Source organism: Corvus moneduloides, chromosome 26 (assembly GCF_009650955.1).
Source record: "Corvus moneduloides isolate bCorMon1 chromosome 26, bCorMon1.pri, whole genome shotgun sequence".
Lineage (NCBI taxonomy): Eukaryota > Metazoa > Chordata > Aves > Passeriformes > Corvidae > Corvus > Corvus moneduloides.
Genome location: NC_045501.1, coordinates 1,497,159 through 1,518,225, shown reverse-complemented (window position 1 = coordinate 1,518,225; position 21,067 = coordinate 1,497,159). Strand labels below are relative to the sequence as shown.

General features: G+C 62.6%; 2 protein-coding genes across 3 annotated transcripts in view; both read left to right on the top strand.

Annotated features, from left to right (window-relative positions):
• Positions 1-7,342: 7,342 nt before the first annotated feature.
• Positions 7,343-18,068, top strand: TBKBP1 (TBK1 binding protein 1). Of its 2 annotated transcripts, none has more exons than XM_032134215.1 (11): positions 7,343-7,415; positions 8,440-8,705; positions 9,967-10,195; positions 10,273-10,395; positions 10,486-10,590; positions 10,976-11,117; positions 11,199-11,377; positions 11,537-11,572; positions 15,426-15,544; positions 16,248-16,990; positions 17,306-18,068. In XM_032134215.1, the coding sequence occupies exons 3-11, from the start codon at positions 9,974-9,976 to the stop codon at positions 17,383-17,385; spliced, it is 1,749 nt and encodes a 582-aa protein (XP_031990106.1). In that variant the 5' UTR covers positions 7,343-7,415; positions 8,440-8,705; positions 9,967-9,973; the 3' UTR covers positions 17,386-18,068. The 2 variants fall into 2 exon arrangements, with proteins under 2 accessions (XP_031990106.1, XP_031990105.1); XM_032134214.1 differs by having other exon boundaries at positions 11,537-11,586.
• A 1,507-nt stretch (positions 18,069-19,575) lies between these two features.
• Positions 19,576-21,067, top strand: part of TBX21 (T-box transcription factor 21) — a 19,838-nt gene continuing 18,346 nt past the window's right edge. The window contains exon 1 of the mRNA XM_032134225.1: positions 19,576-19,765. Within this exon, the coding sequence (XP_031990116.1) occupies positions 19,758-19,765 (8 nt within the window). The 5' untranslated portion in view covers positions 19,576-19,757. The remainder of the gene's footprint in view (positions 19,766-21,067) is intronic.

Sequence of the window (21,067 nt, the reverse complement as noted above, 5' to 3'; positions counted from 1 at the left end):
TTTTTTTCCTTCTCCCCTTCCCTCATCATTTCATTTTCGCTCCCTCCCGGAGCTGCCCCCCAGCTCGTACAGGGTATCAGACGTGAATGTGCCTTCAGTGCTCTGCCCCAGCGTGCAGAACCAACAGAAATAACCGAAAATAGACAAAAAGAAACAAAAAAAAAACCACAAAAACCAAGGAAAAAAAAAAAAAAAACCAAGCGAATCCCAGGGGCTGGAGCGGAGCCCGGCCCCGTTTCCAGCAATGCCTTTTCTTCTTTTTAGTTCAGAGGGCGGAGGGTGGGATTTCCTAAAAAGCTGGTTTGGGGGGAGGTGGGGTGGGGAAATCAAAAAGAAAAAGAAAGTTAAAAAAAAGGAAAAAAAAATTATAAAAAAATTTAAAAACATCCATAACAACAACAATAAAAAAATTAAAAAAAAAAAAAAAAAAAAGCCATTCCCGGGCAGGGCGCGAGGGAGGAGCCGAGCGTCCCTCGGGGCGGGGCTGGCCGAGTCCTGTAGCGGCCGAGGCGGCGGAATAAACACTGAGCGTAGCGCAAGCGGCGGCTCCGGACTCGTTTGTGGGCTCGGGGCTTGGGCATTTTGGGGCATTTTGGGGGTTTTGGGGGGTTTTTTTAATTTTCTTGGGGGGGTATTTTTGGGGTTTTTTTACCCTTTTTTGGGCATTTTTTGGGGGTTTTTTACCTTTTTTTCGGGCATTTTTTGGGGGTTTTTTACCTTTTTTTCGGGCATTTTTTGGGTTTTTTTACCTTTTTTTCGGGCATTTTTTGGGTTTTTTTACCTTTTTTCGGGCATTTTTTTGGGTTTTTTTACCTTTTTTTCGGGCATTTTTTGGGGGTTTTTTACCTTTTTTTCGGGCATTTTTTTGGGTTTTTTTACCTTTTTTTCGGGCTTTTTTGGGGGTTTTTTTACTTTTTTTCGGGCATTTTTTGGAGTTTTTTTACTTTTTTTTCGGGCGTTTTTTGGGGTTTTTTTACCTTTTTTTGGGCATTTTTGGGGGTTTTTTTTACTTTTTTTTCGGGCATTTTTTTGGATTTTTTTACCTTTTTTTGGACATTTTTGGGGGTTTTTTTACCTTTTTTTGGGCATTTTTTTGGGATTTTTTACCTTTATTTGGGCATTTTTTGATGTTTTTACCTTTTTTTCAGGCATTTTTGGGGTTTTTTTTACCTTTTTTCAGGCATTTTTGGGGATTTTTTTACTTTTTGGGGCCTTTTGGGGTTTTTTACTTTTTTTGGACCTTTTTGGGGGGGGGTTTTTTGCCTTTTTTGGGTTTTTTTTACCTTTTTTCGGGCCTTTTTTGGGTTTTTTTACTTTTTGGGGGGGCATTTTTTGGGGTTTTTTTACATTTTTCGGACCTTTTTGGTTCTTTTTATCTTTTTTCGGGCCTTTTTGGGTTTTTTTACTTTTTTGGGGGCGTTTTTTTGGTTTTTTAAACTTTTATCAGGCCTCTTTTTTTTTTTTTTTTTTTTTTTTTTTTTACTCTTTCCGGGCACTTTTTTGGGTTTTTTTTAACTTTTCTCAGGCCTTTTTTGGGGTTTTTTTTACTCTGTTCGGGTTTTTTTTACTTTTTTGGGGCCCTTTTCTGAGTTTTTGAGGTGGGGGCTTTTTTTTGTTTGGTTTTCTTTACTTTTTTGGGGGGGCCTTTTTGGGTGGGTTTTTTTTTTGGTTTTAGGGATTTTTGGGGCCTTTTTTGAATTTTTTTTTTGCTTTTTGGGGGACTTCTTTGGGGTTTTTGGGGGGGTCTTTTGGGGGTGTTTTTTTTTTGCTTTTTGGGGAGGATTTTTTGGGCCTTTTTTGGGTTTTTTATTACTTTTTGGGCGCCTTTTTGGAAGGTTTTTTGGACCTTTTGGGGGCCTTTCTTGGGTTTCTTCTGGGGGGATTTTTTTCTTCTTCTTTTTTGGGTCTTTTGGCAGGGATTTTGGGGTCTTTGGGGTTTTTTTTTACTTTCGGACGGCCTCTTTTGGCCTTTTTGGGGGAGTTGGGCTTTTTTCTCTTTTTTAAGGTTTTTTTGGGGGGGGCGTTTTTTGGGCCCTTTTTAGGCGGGGGGGGGGGTTGGGCTTTTTGGGGGTTTTTTGGGGGGGGAGGTTTGGGATCTCTTGGGGGTTTTTTTGGGACTGTACCACGAGGAATTTCTTCCCCAAATCCACCCCTCCTCGCTCCCATCGCTGCCTGGGCGTGGATCAAACACAAACTCCCCTCTTGCAGCTTCTTTTTTGGGTCTTCTGGGGGCTTTTTTTGGGTGTTTTGGGGGGGTTTTTTGGCCTTTTGGGGTTGTTGGGGCTTTTTTGGGGGCTGTATCCCAAGGATACAGGGTGGTGCTGGAGATTGCGAGGTGCAGGGAATTCCATATTCCCAGAGATCCCAGACTCCTGGAGATGTGGCACTGCTGGAGAGTCAAAATTTTGGGGGATTTGGTGGTGCTGGAGATACCAAAGGATTCCGTATTCTCAGAGATCCCAAACACCTGGAGATTTGGCACTGCTGGGAATTCCGTATTCCCAGAGATCCCAAACTCCTGGAGGTTTGGCCCCGCTGGGAATTCCATGCTTCCAGAGATCCCAAACTCTGGGGGATTTAGTGGTGCTGGAGATTCCGAGGTGCAGGGAATTCCATATTCCCAGAGATCCCAAACTCCTGGAGATCTGGCCCTGCTGGAGATCCCAAATTCCCGGAGATTCGGCTCCGTTTGGTGCCGCCACCAGCGCAAGGCCCCTGCCCTGCCCTGATCCCTTTCCCTCGGGATAAATCCACCCTCACCCCGCGCCAACGCGACCCTGAAACTGCAACTCCACATCAATCAATCAAGCAAATCTATCAATTAATCAGCGAAGAAACCACCCTTGGACGCTCCTCCAACTCCAATCCCTGCTTCCTTCTTTTGCTCCATAAAACCCTTGGGAAAAGCCGGATCCATTCATTTACCTCCCAAATCAGGACCCACCCCCCACCAAAAAAAAAAAAAAAAAGAAAAATCACTTTTATTTTTGTTTTCCTTATTTTTTTCTTTTTTCTTTTCCTGCTGCTTCATTTCCCGGGAGCCTCTGCCAGGCTCTGCCCCCGCTCGGAGACGCCGTGGGAGGGGAGCGCTCCGGGAGTGCCGAGCTCCCGTTTCCTCTCCGGGGGAGCCGGAGGTGACAGCGCTGTGTCACCAGCTGCCACCCGTGCCACCGCCGCGGCCCGGGAACACCGCGATTATTCCCGGCATCAGCAGCTCCCGACGTGGATTTATCCAGGGGAGGGCTGATGTGCTGAGCTCTGCCCTAAAAGAGAGGGAAAAGCTGATAAAGGTGGGGAAAATCAGCCGCGAGTGGATTTTGGGAGCCCCGGAGGTGACATCAGCCGTCTGTGCCACCACCCCGGCCCGGGAATACCGGAATTATTCCCAGGATCAGCAGCTCCCGACGTGGATTTATCCAGGAGCATCTTCCCAGTGCCAGGCTGACGGTGTGAGCTCTCCCGGAGAGGGAGAAAACACCGATTTTTCTTGGAAAAAAAGTGGGAAAAACAAGGCACGAGTGGATTTTGGAGCCCTCGGAGGTGCCGCGGTGGCCTCGGGACCTCTCCCCAGGCTCTGTCTGGCGCTTTCCCACTCGCCCCTTCCCCACCCGGAGGGGATGGGACACCCTGGAGCCGGTGCCACCCTCTGGAATACGATTTTCCAGCTGAGGGAATCCTCATTTTGCTGCTCTTCTCCTGGCGGCCGGGGTGGGTTTGCTCCTTGTGCCACGGAGCGATGGACGAGGGACGCATTCCCGTCACGGGGATCATCCCAGGCCACCTCGGCATCGCCCCTGTGCCTTTCCCTGCCCGCTGGAATCCCGGGAATGCGGCTGTGGCACATCCATCCCACTGCTGCCAGCGCCGGGATGTGCCGGGATGGAAGGGATCGGGAATGGGCTCAGCCCCGCTGGATTTTGGGCACAGGGTGAAGCATTCCCATGAAGCTCCCATTCCCTGGAATCCTCCTCCCCTCGTTGCTCCATACTCGGAGCTGCCGGTTCGGGGGAGCCTGGATTGGGATGTGCCGGCCCTGGATGCTGGATCCGAGCTCCAGACTGGGATCCCTGCAGGCTTTTCCCGGGATGTGGAGGGTGGGAACCGCGGTGGTGAGATGGGAGCTTGGATATTCCCAGGAAACCCTGGGAATCCTCGGGCAGGGGGAAGACGAGCTCAGAGCTGGGTTTGTGAACACCCGGGGCTGTTTTTCCCAGTCCTGGGATGTTTTCCCAGTCCAGGGATGTTCTCCCAGTGCAGGGATGCGCTTGCAGGCCGAGGTTGTTGCACAGCAGGGCAGGACCCAGTGGAAAACTATCCCAGGTTTTCCATGCTGAGGGATTCTCCATAAAATCCCCTCCGAGCCCTGTGCGGCTGCTGGTGGGGCTGGAAATTCGTGTTCCCACCTTGGAAAGCCTTGGATTGAGGAATCCGACGGGCTCCGGCCCGGGATTGAGGAGGAAACAAACGCGGGATTGTCACCGAGGATGCCGAAGGCGACGTTTGGGGGCTCCGTTGATGTTTCCAGAGCATTTCAGGCCTTCCAAGGAAGCCGGGCTTGGATTTGGGAAGAGATCCCGGCTCTCCCTGCTCTTCCCTGCTCTCCGTCATTCCCTGCCACGGCTCCCTGGGAGCGCAGCGAGGAGCCGAGGCCTCGCTCCCGACGTGGATCGGAGATAAATAATTCACTCCGGGAGCTGGGAGCGCGGGAGGAGGCTGGGAATGAACGCAGGGAACAGCCCCGGGCGCAGGGCAGGGCCGGGAGCGCAGGCACCGTCCCTGGCAGGCGGAGCAGGCTCCTGTGGCACTGCGGGGTTGGAAAATATGGATTTGGGCGGATTTGGGAGCGGCGGAGAAGGAGATGGAGCCCCCGGGCAGGGGAGGGGGCCGGGTGTCCTTTGCTGCGGGTACGGGAACGATGGATAGGGAAGGATGGTGGGGTGAGGGTGTTCCTGCCCCATTCCTGCCCCAATCCCTGTCCTCACCCCTGCCTGAATCCCTGCTTGAATCCCTCCCCTCGTCCTTGTCCGAATCCCTGCCTTCATCCTTGTCCTCATCCCTGCCTGGATCCCTGCCTGAATCCCTTCCCTCATTCCTTCCCAAATCCCCGCCCGAATCCCTGCTGCTGGGAAGGGAGGATTTTGCCTGTTTCCCCAACAATTCCCACGGAATCCGGCTGCAGAGGCAGCTCCGCAGCCGTTCCCGTCAGCCGGGGCATCCTTCAACCCCTGCACCCCGAAGGTCCGGGGGTGCTGCGATCCCCCCTGGGCACTGGGGGATTTTCCCTTTGCCGATCCCCAGCATTCCAGAGGGTGTCCAACGGATCCCCACCAGCCCGGGGGAACTTCCCCGAGGCTTTCCTTGGCTTAAAACTTCCCAGAAACTGTTGGGAAGAGGGGGGAAAAGGCTTCGGGGGACAGAGGGGGGCTCCCGGTGCTCCCCTTTTCTCTCCGATGTCCTGGGAGGATGGGGCTCCATGGAAAACTCTGCCTTGGGAAGAGCAGGGAATCCCATGGAACGCCCAGACTGGATCCAGCACTGTCCAGAGAGGCTGTGGGGACCCCAAATCCCAGAGAACGGCTTAGCTGGGAGACAATTCCAGCAGCTTGGATCTGACCTCCTGCCTCCCTCTGTTCCTCCTCTCCGCACCCGACCCTGTGACAGCTCCCGGGATGGCTCCAACGTTTGTCCCCAGTGCCCAGGGACCCCCTGTGCCCCTCGGGGAGGTCCCCCTGGGCACGGCGCTGCTTCCATCCCGGGCACTCCGGGATGTTTCCTTTTTTTCCAGATTAACTTCCAACCTGACGGAAATCCTTCATTTGCACCTCAAAGCGCTTTGCCGCAAATCCTCCGGAGCCGGCGCTCGGGATTTTTCCTGGGCCCTGTTCACGGCACATCCCGTCCCTGCGGGTCCCTCCTGCCCTTCCCCGCTGCTGTCCCACCCAAAGGTGACATTCCGGGAGCGGTTTTCCATCCCTAGGCCACGCACCGAGGGCAACGTGAGATTCCCCGGAGGAAATTCCAATGGGAACGGCCACGAAGCGTCGCAGCAGCCCCGTGCCCGCCTGGCATCGGGCCCCCGAAATATTCCAGGCCTCGTCGTGCGTGTTTAGCTCCTACGGGAATCTCCTGGAATCTCGGCATCCCATGGGTGGCACCCCCCAATGCCAGGGGTGTGTCCGTGCCCCCGGCTCCGGGTGCTGGATCCCCTCCAGGCTCTCCAGGTTATCCCAGGCTCCATCCAAGCACTGACCAGAATGCCAGGAAAGGCAATCTGGGATGGGAACGCCGTGGGCGCTCCCAGCTCGAAGTTTTGCTCCCTTTGGGTCCCCTGGTGGGACCAGGGGCGGGGGGAAGCCGAGATGGACTTTGCAGTGATTCCTTTTCCCTCATCCCGACGCGAGCCAGGGTCAGGATCAGGATTTGCTCCGTGCTGACCTCTCCCAGCTCGGCTTTGCTGCCGGATCCCCCTTCAGTGCCCATCCCTGGGGCTGCTCTTCCCCCCCCCCCCCCCCATTCCTCCAGAGGCCTTGGCAGGGATGTTTGGGATGTTTGGGATATCGGGGTCCCGCAGATTTCCCCCGGCCCCCATCCCTGCGTCCCATTCCCGGCTCCTCCGCTGGGGTGGGACAAGGCCTTGGCAGGAATCTTGTGCCACCGGCCTCACGCAGAGCCACAGAAGTGTCCGTGCGTGGGTCTGACCCTGCCGCGGGTCCATCCGTGGCATTCCAGGGTCTGTCCCCGGGCACCAGGCTGGCAGTGCCCCCCCCCGGGGGCTGCAGGGGTCTGTCCCCCGGAGCCCCCGGCAGCCGCGGTGAAAGCAGAGCAGCTATTAATAACCCTGCGCACAGGGAAAAGATGTAATTCCATAATGGAAGCGGCTCCGGGAACAATTCAGGGAATAAAATGTTCGGGGCGGGGGGGGGGGGGGGGATTGGGGGGCGGGGGCAGGGGGGGAGCCCAGCCCCCACCGCGCGGGGCTGCGGCTCCGCGATGCTTCCGGGGATGAAGGGAGAAGCCCCCCGGCCCCGCGACCACCCTTGGGGGGATCCGGCGGGCACGGGAGGGGGCCGGGGGTCGGTGGTGCCCCTCGCAGGGCGGGGCACGGGAGGGGTGTCAGGTGTCCGGGGGTCCAGCGCGTGTGTCCGTCCCCCCCTTCCCCCGAGCATCACCGGGACCGGCCGTGCCCCGGAGGGGGGGTCACAGCCTCTGGGGCGGCCCCGGCGCGTGGCGGGGGAGGGGCTGGCGGCCGCCCGGTGCCCACGTGGTTCGTCGGTGTCTCCGGAGCGGAAGAAACGGCGGCGGGGCCGGGGCTGCGGCGGGCACCGGGAACGGGAGCGGCGGCGCGAGCGGGACCCGGCGGGGCGGGGACGGAGCCGCATCCCGGCGGGCGCCGCCGCAGCGCAGCAGCAGCGCCGGTGAGTGCGGGGCCTGGGCCGGGGGGGCAGAGCGGGCTGCCCCCGCCCCACCGGGCCTGTCGCCTCCCGCCACAGCGAGACCCCATCCCCATCTCCCCCCGCCGCCTTCACCTCGCGGGTCCATCCCCACTTCATCCTCATCCGCGGCTCCATCCCCATCTCCATCCCCATCCCCGGCTCCATTCGCATCTTCAGCCCCATCCTCATCCCCATCCCCGGTTCCGTGCCCATCTCCAGCCCTGCTTCCATCCCGCTTCCATCCCCATCTCCTGCTCCATCCTCATCCCCATCCCCGGCTCCATCCTCATCCTCATCCCGTCCCGGCTCCGCCCCGGACCCCTCCTGCGTTTCCGTCGCCGTCCCCCGCCCGGCGACCCCCGGCGCGGTGCGGCCCCGGGCTGGGCGCGGGGGGGGCGGGCGGCACCGGGCCGGGCCGGGGGCGGTCGGGGACGGTTTCCCGGAGGCTCCGGAGCTGCCGCAGGCCGGACCTCCCCCGCTCACCCTATCGCGACCCCCGTCCGCGCTCACCCGCGCACCGGGCCCGGCTCCCGGGGTCGGGGGCGCGCTCGACCCGTCCCCCTTTCCTCGCCGGTTCCCCGCCGGTTCCACGCCCGCTGCCCTCGCCCGTGGCCACGGCGGTGGCATCGAGGCCCCCCCGCGGCTCCCCCAGCCCCTCAGACCGGGACAGCGCCCGGGGGGGTCCCAGCAATGAGGAGGGGGCTTGTCCCGGCCGCGGCTACCGAGGGTCGGGGCGGGGGGTGCGCGGCCGGAGGGGCTGCCCTGGGTCGGGTCCTACCGAGCGCATCCTCCCGACCCCCCCAAGGGCTGTCTGGAGGGGGGGGGGGGCTGGGCAGTGGCGCTGTCCCTGTCCCCAACCCAGCCGGGTGCCAGCAGCCTGGCAGTACCCACAGCCTGGCACATCCCATCCTCATTCCCACCGGAGCAGAGCCGGCCGAGCCCTCCCGCAGTGCCCCAGTCCCGGGGAGCTGCAGCCCCATTTCCCGTTTTGGCTTTTTTTCCCAAGGCATTTGCAGGCCTCGAGGAGGGGCCGGGAGCGCGGAGGGAGCGGCGGTGCCGTGGGGACCCTGCCTGGAACCCGATGAGAGCAGCTCCAGCTCCCACTGATCCTCTCGTGGCCGATGTCCGGAGCTCCCACACCTGAGACACGCCTGTGCCACCCCTGTGACACGCCTGTGACACGCCTGTGACACGCCTGTGACACGCCTGTGCCCGCGCCGCAGCCCTGCCCAGCCCGCGCCGCTTCGCCCCGCGCCTGGGGCCCGCTGCAAGGCAGGTGTCCCAGCGGGGTGGGGAAACTGAGGCACGGCAATCTGGGGAGCAGCAGGGACGGCCCGGGGAGCTCCGGGCCAGGTTGGGGACACACAGCTGCCTCCAGGCCCTGTGTGTTGGGGACAAAGAGGGCAGGGCCTGGGTCTCAGTTTGGGGGGGGTCACCAGAGCTTGGGGAATCTCATCTTGGCTTTGGGGGTGCCTCAGTTTCTCCAGGGGGGTGATGGCAGCGCCCTCCCTGCCCGAGCAGAGGCGTGTCCCCTCTGTCACCACTCCGGGGGACCCTTGGAGGGCTGGCGGTGCTGGGGGTCTGTCCTTGTTTCACTCTCCGTGTCCCGTGACACCCGGGGGTGCCAGCAGGGCCGGGCTGTCCCCAGGCTCCGCCGGTGGCTCGAGGGGGCCGTGCTGTCCCCCCCTCCGTCACCCTGCAGATCCCTCCTCCCTCTCCCAGCTTCGTGCCATGAATTATTTGTGCGGCGGTGGCTCCCAGATGTCTGCCAAGCCGCCCGGGCTGCGCGCGCCCGGCGGCCGCCCCGCTGCCCGAGGGGTCCCCAACTGGGACAGAGGACAGTGCCAGAGAGGGCTGGGCTGGCTTGAGACGCTTTTCCCACCGGGAAACATCCCGGGAGCCACCGGAGGCAGCGGCTGCGGGAGCCTCGAACACCCCGAACCCTCGTGCGGGGGCCAGCGCTGCGGCAGAGCGGGACGGGCGGGATGGGGTCCCCCGGGAGGGGATGGGGACGGTGCCGGGAGCCAGGTGGCTCCCGAGGGGTGAGCGGCAGCGCCGGTATTTAGGGCACGGCTGCGCGAGGCGTGGGAGGCCGGGAAGCAGCTCGCGTGCGGCGCGGGGCGGGAGGCAGCGGCACCGGACGCTATTTCTGGTGCTCGTTCCCGGGAGGGGACGTGAGGAAAGTCACCGTGTCCCCCCCGGGGGGCTCTGCCGGGGGTGCTCTCTGCTCCCACCCTCATCCTGATGGAGGCTGGGGGGGCTGTCAGGAGCTCTGTCCTCCCTTTCCTCGGTGGGGACAGAGGTGATGCCACGGCCGGTGTCCCCTTGTCACCCCAAGGGACCGTGTGGGCTTGGAGCCGCTGCTGGTGGACCGTCCCTCTTCTGTCATCCATCGCCACTGGGACAGGCTGAGCTCACTCAGAGCCCGCTCTGACCCACCTGGGCTCCCCCTGCCCCAGCCTGGATCCCACCCCAGTGTCCCCAGAGCCCGGCCTGCCCCGGTGTCACCGCTGTGTGTCCGGTGTCCCTCCAGGCTGGACATGGACTCCATGTTCGAGGACGACATCAGCATCCTGACGCAGGAGGCGCTGGGGCCGGACGAGGACTGGCTGGACAGCCCCAACACCGACCTCTCGGGCGAGATGTGCTCGGCCTCGCACTTCGCCCTCATCACCGCCTACGACGACATCAAGAACCGGCTCACGGGGCTGGAGAGGGAGAACTCCACGCTCAAGCGCCGGCTCAAGATGTACGAGGTCAAGGTGAGGGGTCAGGGGGGCTCGAGGGGGGCGTGTGGGGCCCGGGGGGACCCCGCTGACCGCCTGCCCCGCGGCCGCAGTACCCCCTGATCGGCGAGTTCGGAGAGGAGCACATCTTCTCCCTCTACGAGGCCAAGGAGACGTCGCTGCTCAAGAGCGAGAAGGCGTCGCTGCAGCAGCAGCTCAACCAGTTCCAGCACGAGGTGAGCGGGGACGGGGGGTCTGGGGAGCCGTGGGGGGGTCCCCGAGCTGCCCACCCACCCCACGCCCCCTCCACCTTCTTCCCCCGGCAGCTGCAGAAGAGTAAAGAGCGGGAGGAGCAGCTGGAGGAGATGATCCAGGCGTACGAGAAGCTGTGCGTGGAGAAGGCCGACCTGGAGACCGAGCTGGGAGAGATGGTGGGTGCCGGCAGCAGGGCACGGTGCCCTTCCGGGCCCACGGTGTCCCCATCCTTGGTGGATGGGTCCTTGCGGGGGGGATTGTGGCTTCTCGCCCGCTTTTCGGGCACGTTGGGGTTTGTAGGGATGCAGTGGCTCAGGTTTATCCATCTCCCCGCTCCCGCCCTGCCGAGGGATGCTCCCGGCTCCGGGGTCTTGCTGCCTGGGTCAGCGGGGCATTCCCTGGCTCACCCTTCGCAGCCAGGCAGCCACTCCTGCCTGGCCTCTGTCACCAGATCGATCCCACTCCAAAAAGAGACCCCAAAATCCGGGCTAGGGGAGAGGATAACCCCCGGGGAGGGGGTGCAGCGCGGCCCGGGCTCAGCCCTGTCCCCTCCCCGTGCAGCGGGCGCTGGTGGAGACGCATCTGAGCCGCATCCGGAGCCTGGAGCAGCAGCTGCGGCAGCGCGACGGCGGCGCCTTCCCCGGGCTGGGCACCCAGGACGTGCCTTTCATCACCCTGCACCCCAACCCCGGCCTGAGCCACGGTGAGCCGCCCCCTCCCCGCCCCGCCGCGGCCCCCGGGACCCCGCGGCGGTGCCGGGGGCTGAGCCGTGCGGTGCCCGCAGTGCTGGAGCGCGCCGGGGGCTGGCAGAGCCGCGGGCTGGAGGCGCCGGCGCGGCTGGAGGCTGAGCTGGAGGCGGCGCGCCAGGAGAACCAGCGCGCCCAGCACCGCGAGGAGCATCTCAAGGCGGAATGCGAGAGGCTGCAGGCGGAGCTGAAGCACCTGCGGGACACCCGGGAGCAGGTACGGGGCAGGGCCGGCCGTGGGGACCGCCCCCAGTCCCGGGTGGGTGGGGTTTGGGTGTCGGGGAGCGGGTGATGGGGCAGGGTCTGACCCCACAGGACCCCCGCTACCCTCGGTGGGTGGGGGTCCGGGTGCTCACAGGGTGTCTGCTGTCCCCAGGAGCAGTCGGAGCGGGACATGGCCTGGGTGAAGAAGGTGGGCGACGACCAGTAAGTGCTGGGAGGGGACTGGGGCGAGGGCTGGGGGAGCCCCGCGCTGGCAGGACGGGGTGGGGACACACGGGACCGGCTGTGGGACATCACACACCGGGTGCCAACGCTGTTGGGCGGGGTCCCGGGGGGGGGGTTCCCCGCTTTGAACTGCTGCAGTGGGGGGATCCCGCACCCCAAAATCACCCGCTGCACCCCCCACGGAGGTTTGGAGCTGAGCGGGGCTGAGGGCGCGAGGTGCCCGGTGCTGGGTGCCGAGTGTTGTCCGGGTGCCCGGTGCCCGGTGCCCGGTGCTGGGTGCCGAGTGTTGTCCGGGTGCCCGGTGCCCGGTGCCCGGTGCTGGGTGTCCGGTGCCGTGCGCAGTCCCGGTGCCCGGTGCCGGCTCGGCGCTGCCTCCAGAGGGCACTGACGGCTCGCGGCTGCCGAGGGAGCGGCACCGAGTGGCACCGGGGGTCGCCGATCGTCGCCGTGCAGCCCCGGTCCGCGGCACCCCTGTGGCACCAATCCGTGCCAAACGCGTGGCACCGAACCATCCCAACCACCGGGCACCGATCCACCCCGACCACGTTCCAGCCTGGGCAGTCCCGGGAGCATTTCCAGGCTCCTTGGAGCCGTTTTTCCCCCATCTCCATCCCTGTTCCAACCCCTCCCAAAGGAGCGTTTCCTTTTGCCGTGGCTGCAGGCCCAGTGCTGGGGACAGGTCCCTCCTCTGTCCCTCGCTGTCACTTCCCGGTGTCCCCTCTGCGGCAGCCGCGAGCTCTGGAGACTCCCCGGGCATTGTGGGGTGCTGGGACAGACGCTTTGAGCCCACAGATTTGGGGCTTTGAGTCAAAACACCCCAAATCTGGGGAGAGCTGAGGGGAAATGGGGCCGTGGCCGGACCCCTTAAACCCCCAGGGGCTGACGGTGGCACCGAGGCGGTGGCGGTGTCCCCGCTTTAACTCGGTGCTGGCCTCGTTCCCCCGCTGTCCCCACCCCGGGAAGCGGCAGCGGGGCTCGGTGCCCCTCCCCGGGCCGAGCTGTGGACAGATAAAAGGTGACACGCGGGGCCGGGAAGGTGCCGGGGTGTTGTTGTGGGGGGCTGGATCCATCCCCTCCTTTTCCAGAGGTGTTGGATGCTGTTGCCGTTTCCTGTCGTGCTGGTGCAGATCAGAGCGGGGGGATCCAGGCGGGGGCTGGATCCATCCCTGGGGAGCTCCCGTCTCTCTGCCGGAGTGGCCCTTCCCACCCTTCCCCTCCTTAATTCCCTTTATTTCCACAAAATCCCGTCTCCCGAGATCACCCCCACGTTGTGCCCCCACCCCTCTCTCCCCGTTCCCACAACATCCAGGGACGTTAAAACTCCCGAATGTCTCTATCGACATTTCCCAATGGCCAAAATCGTTATTTTCAAGCCCAAACTCACCACGCTGGGATGGGGAAACCGAGGCAGGGCTGGCTCCTCACCCCCTCCCCGGGCACAGCTTTTCCCTCCGCGCTCTTTTCTTGTCGATTCAGCTCTTTTTTGTCACCTGCTTCTCTCCGCCACTGGTTTTTTTTTTGGTGTGAAAAGCGCCTTATCGGCGTTTTCCATCTCCGGGTGATTTTCTGGTGCTTCTGCCTCGGCGCGCGTGGGGCGGGGGTCCCCCCGCGTCCCGATCTTCCTCTCTTTTTTTTGGTTTCTTTTCTGAAGTTTAGACATTTTTGGGGGCTTTCTGAGCTCGAGGTCATTCCCTCTTGCTCTCCCTCCCGCGAAAAACCAGAAGCCAAATACTGGAAAAAGCCCTGGAGGGAGCAGGGTGGGGGTTTGGGGGCACCAGACCACCTCTCCCACTTCCCCGCCCTGCGTTTTTGGGGGGATTTTGTGGGTTTTAGTGACTCTTGCACCCATGGGTGCCAATGCCGGGCACGTCCCCACCCCTGGCTCCTCCAGCTCTGCAGCAAAGAGGGGTCTGGGGGACGCGGAGGTGACATCCTGTGTGTGTCCCCCTGGTTTTTTGGGGGGCCTGGGGGACAGGACACAGTCGGGGATCCCGAGGGTCCCGCCAGAGTCGTGGAGAATTTGGGGCTGCTCTGTTCTCAAGGCTTATCTGAGGTTTTTTATCAAAATCCCACAGTTTGCCCCAAACCAGCTCAGTTTTGGGGGTGAGGGGCACCAAGACCGTCCCTCGTGTCCCTCTCGTGTCACCAACCGTGCCCAGAAGGCTCTTGGGGGCACACGAAGGGGTCCAGGGCCACTGTCACTCCCCGGGGCCGCAGTTTCGGTGCTTCCTCCCTGACCTCGGTAAGAGTTCGGGAGGAATTGGAGGATCCCAGGATTTGGGGGATCCCAGGATTTGGGGGATCCCAGGATTTAAGGAGCCTCCAGAATCCCGTGGTGGGGCTGGAGGAACGGGGAACCCCTTGGATCCCACGATGGGCCACAGGGAAACTGAGGCAGGAGAGCTGGGGGCTGGCAGGGTGGCACTGGGGGGGTTTCTCTGTCTTCTTTTTTCTTCTGTTTTCTTTTTTTTTTTTATTTTCCTCTCTTTTATTCTTCTTTTCTCTTTATTTTCTTTTTTCTCCGTATCTTCTTTTTTATGTCTATGTTGGTTTTCTTCTCTTTCCTTCTTTTCTTTCTTTTTCTTCTTCTTTTTTTTGTATCTTTTGCTCTTCTTCTCTTTCTTTTCCTCCTTTCCTTCTTCTCCTTCTTCTCTTCCTTTTCCTCCTTTTCCTTCTTCTCCTTCTTTTCCTCCTTTCCCTTTTCCTACTTTTCCTTTTCTTCTTTGCCTCTCCCTTTTCTTCTTCTTTTTCTTCTTTTTCTTTTTCTTTTTCTTTTTCTTTTTCTTTTTCTTTTTCTTTTTCTTTTTCTTTTTCTTTTTCTTCTTTTTCTTCTTTTTCTTCTTTTTCTTTTTCTTTTTCTTCTTTTTCTTTTTCTTTTTCTTTTTCGTTTTCTTTTCTTCTTCTTCTTCTTCTTCTTCTTCTTCTTCTTCTTCTTCTTCTTCTTCTTCTTCTTCTTCTTCTTCTTCTTCTTCTTTTGCTCTCTATTTCTTCCCCCCTTTTTCTCTCTACGCTCTTCCCCTCCTTTCCCATTCTTTTCCTCACTTTCTCCTTCTCCTCCTCCTTTCCCACCTCTCGGCCGCTCTCCGCCGCGGGGCTCGGCCCGGCTCGGCGCTGTCAGCTGCGGTTACGAGCGGCGGCTCCGGGTCCCCGCGGTGTCACAACGGCTCAGCGGGACCGCGCCGGGACGAGCCGAGCCCCGGCCCCGCGGGGCTTTTCTCCCTTTGCGTCCCCGCCGAGAGTCCCGGCTCGGAAAGCGACACCAACTTGGGGCAGAATTGATGATTTTGGCAGCGCTTCCAAGAGCCGGGAGCGGGGGAGCAGCACCCGCCCCCCTCCTGGATGCTCCCGTCTGCTCCCGGTGCTCGATCCGCGGCCACAACTTTCCCCTTTTGAGTTAAAACCCTGCATTTAGGTGAATTTTGAGTTGGTTCTGGGGGGACACCGGGGTTGTGTCACCCTCAGAGTCACCGCATCCCCTTTGGGAATTGGCCTCTGGATCTCGTGGTGTCGGCCGGGGTGGAAAGAGGGAACTTCAGACACCCTGAGGTGGCTTTTTTTTTACCCTCAGGAATTATTTCCTCAGGAATTTCCTGGAGGAATGCTGGAAGCACCATCCAGGCCGTTGCACTGAACCTTTTTTAGTTACATTTATTTAAAAAAACCCCACCAAAACAACCAAAATTCCAGCGGGGAGGTCAAGCCCTACTGAAGGATTTCACCCCCACTGAAGGCTTTAATCCCAGCTGAAGGCTTTAATCCCTGCTCAAGGATTTCTCCCCACCAAATCCCCTCGACCCCGGGTTTCCTTTGCTCCGCAGGGTGAACCTGGCGCTGGCCTACACGGAGCTGACAGAGGAGCTGTGCCGCCTGCGGAACCTCAGCTCCCTGCAGAGCCAGATCCTGCGGGCGCTGCTGCAGGAAAAGAGCCTCAACGGCGGTGAGGGGGCTTCGGGGGGCTGCCGGGCAGGGACGGGGGGCACAAACACCGGGAAAAGGGGATGGGTGCCCTCGTCCTATGGGTGGGGATGAGCTGCTGGAGGTATCGTTCCCCAAAGGCAACTTGCCCTGGGAGTATCCATCCCAAAAGCATCCGTATCTGGGAGTATCCATCCCAAAAGCATCCGTGTCTGGGAGTATCCAAACCTGGGAGCATCCAAACCTGGGAGCATCCCATCCCAAGGCAATCCGTTATCCCTGGGAGCATTGGCCCCAGGAGCATCCTGGGATGATCCCACCCCAGGAACCTCCATCCCTGGGACCATCCATACCTTGGATCATCCCATCCCCAGGAGCATCCACACCTTGGGCCATCCATTCCTGGGAATATCCATCCCGGGAGAATCCATCCCTGGGCCCATCCATCCCCGGCTGCCTCTGCCGCCAGAATCACCCCTCCCTCCGGGGGTCCCCACAGCCGCATCCCCCCATCCCTCCGGGCTGCTCCTGGATGCCGAGGCACATTTTCCACATTGTCCACATTGTCCACACTTTCCACATTTTCCACATTTTCCACATTTTCCACACTTTCCACGTTTTCCACACTTTCCACATTTTCCACATTTTCCCACATTTTCCCACATTTTCCAAGCCGCCGAGCTAACGTGGATTCTTTTCCTCGCGTCCCCCTTCTCCTGTGCCAGGCCAGCGCCACTCCCCGCTGTCCCAGTGCCACTCGCCAGCCCAGCAGCGCCGCTCGCCCGCCCCGCAGTGCCCCTCGCCCGCTCCGCCGGGACGCTCCCAGTGCCAATCTCCCGCCCTCCAACGCCGCTCGCCGGGACCCCCGAGCCAATCTCCGGCCCAGCAGCGCCGCTCGCCAGCCCCCGGCCCTTGCCAGTCCCCTGCCCAGCAGCGCCGCTCCCCGGTGCCACCCCCCAGCCAGTCGCCCGCCCAGCAGCGCCGCTCGCCAGCGCCGCCTCCACCCCCCTGCCCGTCGCCAACCTCGGCGTCCCCGCACCGCCTGCCCGGCGAGAGGATGGAGCTGGGCTACGCCAAACCCTCGAGCCGCCACATCAAAGCCGGCTTCCAGGGCCGCCGCAGCTACTCGGAGGTGACCAACGTGGCCCTGTACCAGCAGAGCCGCTCGCTCTGGCTCCAGCCCGAAGCCTCCACGCTCCCCAAGCACCGGCCCTACGGCGAGGTTTATCTGGGGGGCGCGGGGGCCCCGCTGAGCGCCCACGAGCCTTTCGAGGAGCACGTGCGCTTCGAGAAGCAGTCGTCGGACGAGGAGGAGTGGGCGCTGCCCAGCCCGCCCAGCCCCGAGGCCGGGGCCATCCGCTGCGCCTCCTTCTGCGCCGGCTTCCCCGTGCCCGACGCCGACGCCGTGCACCGGACGGCGGCCGCCTACGCCCGGGCCGAGCACGCCCAGTCCTGGCCTTCCATCAACGTAAGAAGGACGCTCCCCAATCCCCCCGCGGGGCGTTGGGGTGGGTTTGGGGGTGGGAAGCATCGAGGGAAGCCCCCCAGCGCGGTGGCGTGCCTCGGTTTCCCCCGTTTGCCACCCGGCGTCGCGGCTGGCGGGGGCCAGCGGGAGGGTGCTGGGGGGGGGGGGGTGGCAGGGGGGCTGCGGCCGCCGCAGAGGGATCAGAGCACCCCTCCCACTTCCCCGCCACGCGTTTTTGGGGGAATTCTGTGCGTTTTAATGACTCTTGCACCCATGGGTGCCAATGCCGGGCACGTCCCCATCCCTGTGCCCCCGCAGCTGCTGCTGGAGACGGTGGACTCGGAGGTGCGGAGCTGCCCGCTGTGCCAGCTGGCCTTCCCCATCGGGTACCCAGATGATGCCCTGGTCAAACACATCGACTCGCACCTGGAGAACAGCAAGATCTGAGCCTTGCCCCCCTTCTTCCCGACCTTTGGATGCTGCATGGAAACACACCGGGAGCGCCCAGCTCCCGAAATACCTCCAAGTCTTCAGTAGCTACGGAAAGACTGAGCGCCTCCCACCCCTCACCCCAGAGCTCCCCGGAGCCCCCAGCCCCCTCTGAGTGGGTTCATCCTCGCCCGCTTCACCCCGTGCCAGGTTTGGATGCTCCAGTAGGGGTACCAGGATCACGCCATGCCAGGTGGTGGCCGGAGGGGACCCGTCTGTGCCCCCTGGGTGTCCTCTGCACCCTCGAGTGTCGCTGCTTGATCTCAGGGAGGATCCGAGGAGCCGGGTCCCGGATCCGGCCCCCAGGAAGAAGGTGAGGGGAAGGGGCCGCCCCTTCCCCGGCCGCTGGGGTTAGAGTTGGGGTCGGGGTTGGGATGGGGGGGCAGCTGCTTGTTCTCGGTCCCCTTTGCCTTGTCCCGCCAGTTCAAGCATTTTCCCACTCTTTTACATTAAAAGCACCCCCTTCCCCACCAAATTCTCCCCCCTCCCCACCACAACGATGCTGCTGAGAAACCAACCCCGAGGCGCAGCACGGGCCCCCCACCCCCCCCAACATTGCACTGGGCTCCGCAGCCCTGGGGCTCCCCCTGACCTCCCCCCCCCCCCCCCCCGTGCGGCGTGGGGACAGCGCAGCCCCCCAGCAGCCCCCCATGCCCAGCCCCCCACCCCCCTCCAGCCGGGGGCTGCAGGGGGCTGCTCACCCTGAGCCCCCCCACCCCGTCACCCCAGTCCCCCCACGTTCGATCTACCTCAAAGCCGCCGGGAGAGGGGGGGTCCACAGCACTGTCCCCCCTCACCGAGCCGCTCCGCGCTGCATGTCCCCCCCGTGTCACAGCGCACACCCCCACGCACCGCCGGGGGCTCGGCCCCACACCGGGACCCCCGGCAGGAGGGACCCGCCCTCGCTGCGACGCCACCGACTCCAATAAAACCTTTCCAGCGCCCAAAATGCCTTGGAGGGGAGGGAGAAGCCGTCTCCTCTCTTGGGGTCCCTAGGGAAGGAGAGGGGGGGTCCAGCTGTAGGTGCCCTCTCTCCCCCCGGGGATGGAGTTGGGGTCGGGAATGAGAGGGGGCTCGACAGAGCCAGCTCGTGTCGCCAGGGTGGGCGTGGCAGGGTTTGGGGTGTCCTGCGGCCGTGTCCCCGTTCCTGGCCCGTTTCGGGTTCACCGGGCAGGTGGGTGACCCAAAACGGGACAATCCGAAGCAAAACAAAAAATCACCAGGCTCGTGACGGCACAAGGGACACGGCCAGACCCCGGCGTGGGGATCCCCTGGCAGGGTCAGGGGGATCCGGGGGGAGGCGATGGATGGCGGGGTGGGATTCTCCCGGTTTTTCTGAGGGAAGCGTCTGCCCTGGGCAGGGAGAGCTCTGTCCCTCCCTCCCTCCAGCACCACCGGGCCTCCCTTCTCTGCGTTATCGCCGGTCCTACAGCCCTCCCCCTGCCCGCCTGCGGGCTGGGGGTCCGGGCCAGCTCTGTGGGACCCCCGGGTGACTTTTAGCCCTGGCAAACCCCGGCTCCACAGCGAGCACCCACGGGCTGAGCTGTGGCCGTTCTCGGGAGGCTGCGGGGAGGGTCCCGTTCCGGCTCGCCGAGCTCAGCCCGGCCCCGAGCGGGGTGCGAAGGCGGTTCCCAGTGCCGCGGGGCGATGGTGTGAAGGAGATAGGCTCGGTGCCGCAGCCTTATCGCCGCCTTATCTCCGCGTCTGCCGGGGCACGCGGCAGGAAGAGCAGCCCCTGCTCGCCATCCGGCCCCTCGGGTGGGCACCGGCAGCTCCAGGAGCCCGGAGGGAGGGGACAGAGCCGGGGAGGGGGGGTGGGGGGACGCCGTGACCTCCCCCACGGGAACACGATGCTGCAGGGAAGGGTCCCGAAGGCACCCGCGTGGGGACGACGCCTGAGCTGCGCCCAGGGTGTGGCACCCACTGGGACTGGGCTCCTTCCCAGTTCGGGCTGGGATGGAGGCGCGGCGGAGCCTGGCTGCGGTCGGGGGGTGCCCGGCCCCCACCCGCTCCCGCCGCCCGCCTTTTCCCCCGGTTTTTTCTCTCTTTTTTTTGAAATCACGTGATAAATGCCAAACGGCGGCCGCCCTTACTCATCCCGGCACCCTCCCGGCACCGCTTCCCCCCGGGGGCGGCTGCCGCTGACTCAGGACCTGCCGGGCTTCCCCCGGGGCCGCGGGGACCCTCCCCGGACCCCCCAAAACCACCGTCCCTTCTCCGGCTGCCTCGCCAGGCGGGAAGAGCTCCAGGACGTGTCACCTGCTGCAGCAGTGTCCCCGCGATGCTCGCGTGAGTCTGGGGGTCCCAGCACCCCAAAGCCGCTGCCTGGGGGCCGCCCCTGCTCCTTGGCGCCGTGCTGGGGGGTCCCGGGATGCTCGTGGTGGGCACGGGGCTCGGTGGCCGTCGCTCGGTGCATTTTGTCACCGGTCACCAGCAGGGTGAGGGCACAGCACCCTCTCTGTCACCCGTGGGGGGACACTCTGAGCCCACCCCACCGCGAGTGGGACCGGCTGCCCCCGTGCCTCAGTTTCCCTTTCCCACCCCGCTGCCACTCCACTGCCCACTGCGGAGGGAAGTGGGGGTGTCCTGGGAGGAGGAGGGGGGGTGGCCCCATTTCCTGTGACCCCCCCCCGGAGCTGTGCTCCGCTGGAGGGAGCTGCCAGCCGCAGCGCTGGGCCGTGGCTTTGGTGACAGAGCTGTCCCACGGGGTGTCCTCCCCACCCTGGGGTGCCCGACCACCTCGGTGCCACCCCCCCACTGTCCCCAAGGCCACCCTGCAGCCCCCCTCAGCTGCGGGGCAGGGGGCAGGGAGGGTTTTGGGGGCTCTTGGTGAGGTCACGAGTCCGGCTGGAGCCGCCAAGTCGCCCGTGTGGCCTGGCTGTGCCAGCTGCGGTGACAAGGGACAAGCCAGTCCTGCCTCAGCCGGGAGAGGGGTGAGCTGCGGGGGCTTCTTGCGGTGGCAGGGGTTGGGGACTGTCACCTCCAGCCTGTCCCGAGGGCGGTGGGAGCATCCCTGGGGGAATTGTCCCCAGGGAACTCGGGGGATGTCACAGCATCGGCACGGGGCGCTGTCCCCAGAGCCACCCGCGGGTGTGCAGCATCCTCCCACCCCGGGCTGTGCCCCCCACACGTGGTGGGACACACCTGGCTCCGTGTCCCCCGTGTCCCCGTTGTCCCCCATGTCCCCACGCCAGTGGGTCACACCTCGCCGTTTTCTAGGTGACAACTTCATTCGGTTGTTTTTCCCATCAAAACCCCCTCTTATTTTGGGCACCTTTAAGGTTTCTTTTTCCAGCTTTCAGTTGGGTTGGGTTTGGGGTTTTTTTTCCCCTTTTCTCGGTGTTTTTATCATTTAGGGGGAAAACGAAACAATTCTCGCTGCTCGGGTCTCGCTTTCCCCTGCAGGGGGGAGGGACGCGGGGACCGCGGATGCTCCTGGTCCTGTGCTGGCACTTTGGAGCCAGCTCCATGCAGGGATGGGACCGTCCAGGTCCCCCTGGCTGCAGGTGTCACACAGGCGATTCCCTGGTGTCCCGTGAGGTCGTGCTGGAATCTCGTTCCCGGGTGTTCCTTTGTCCTTCCAAATGGGAT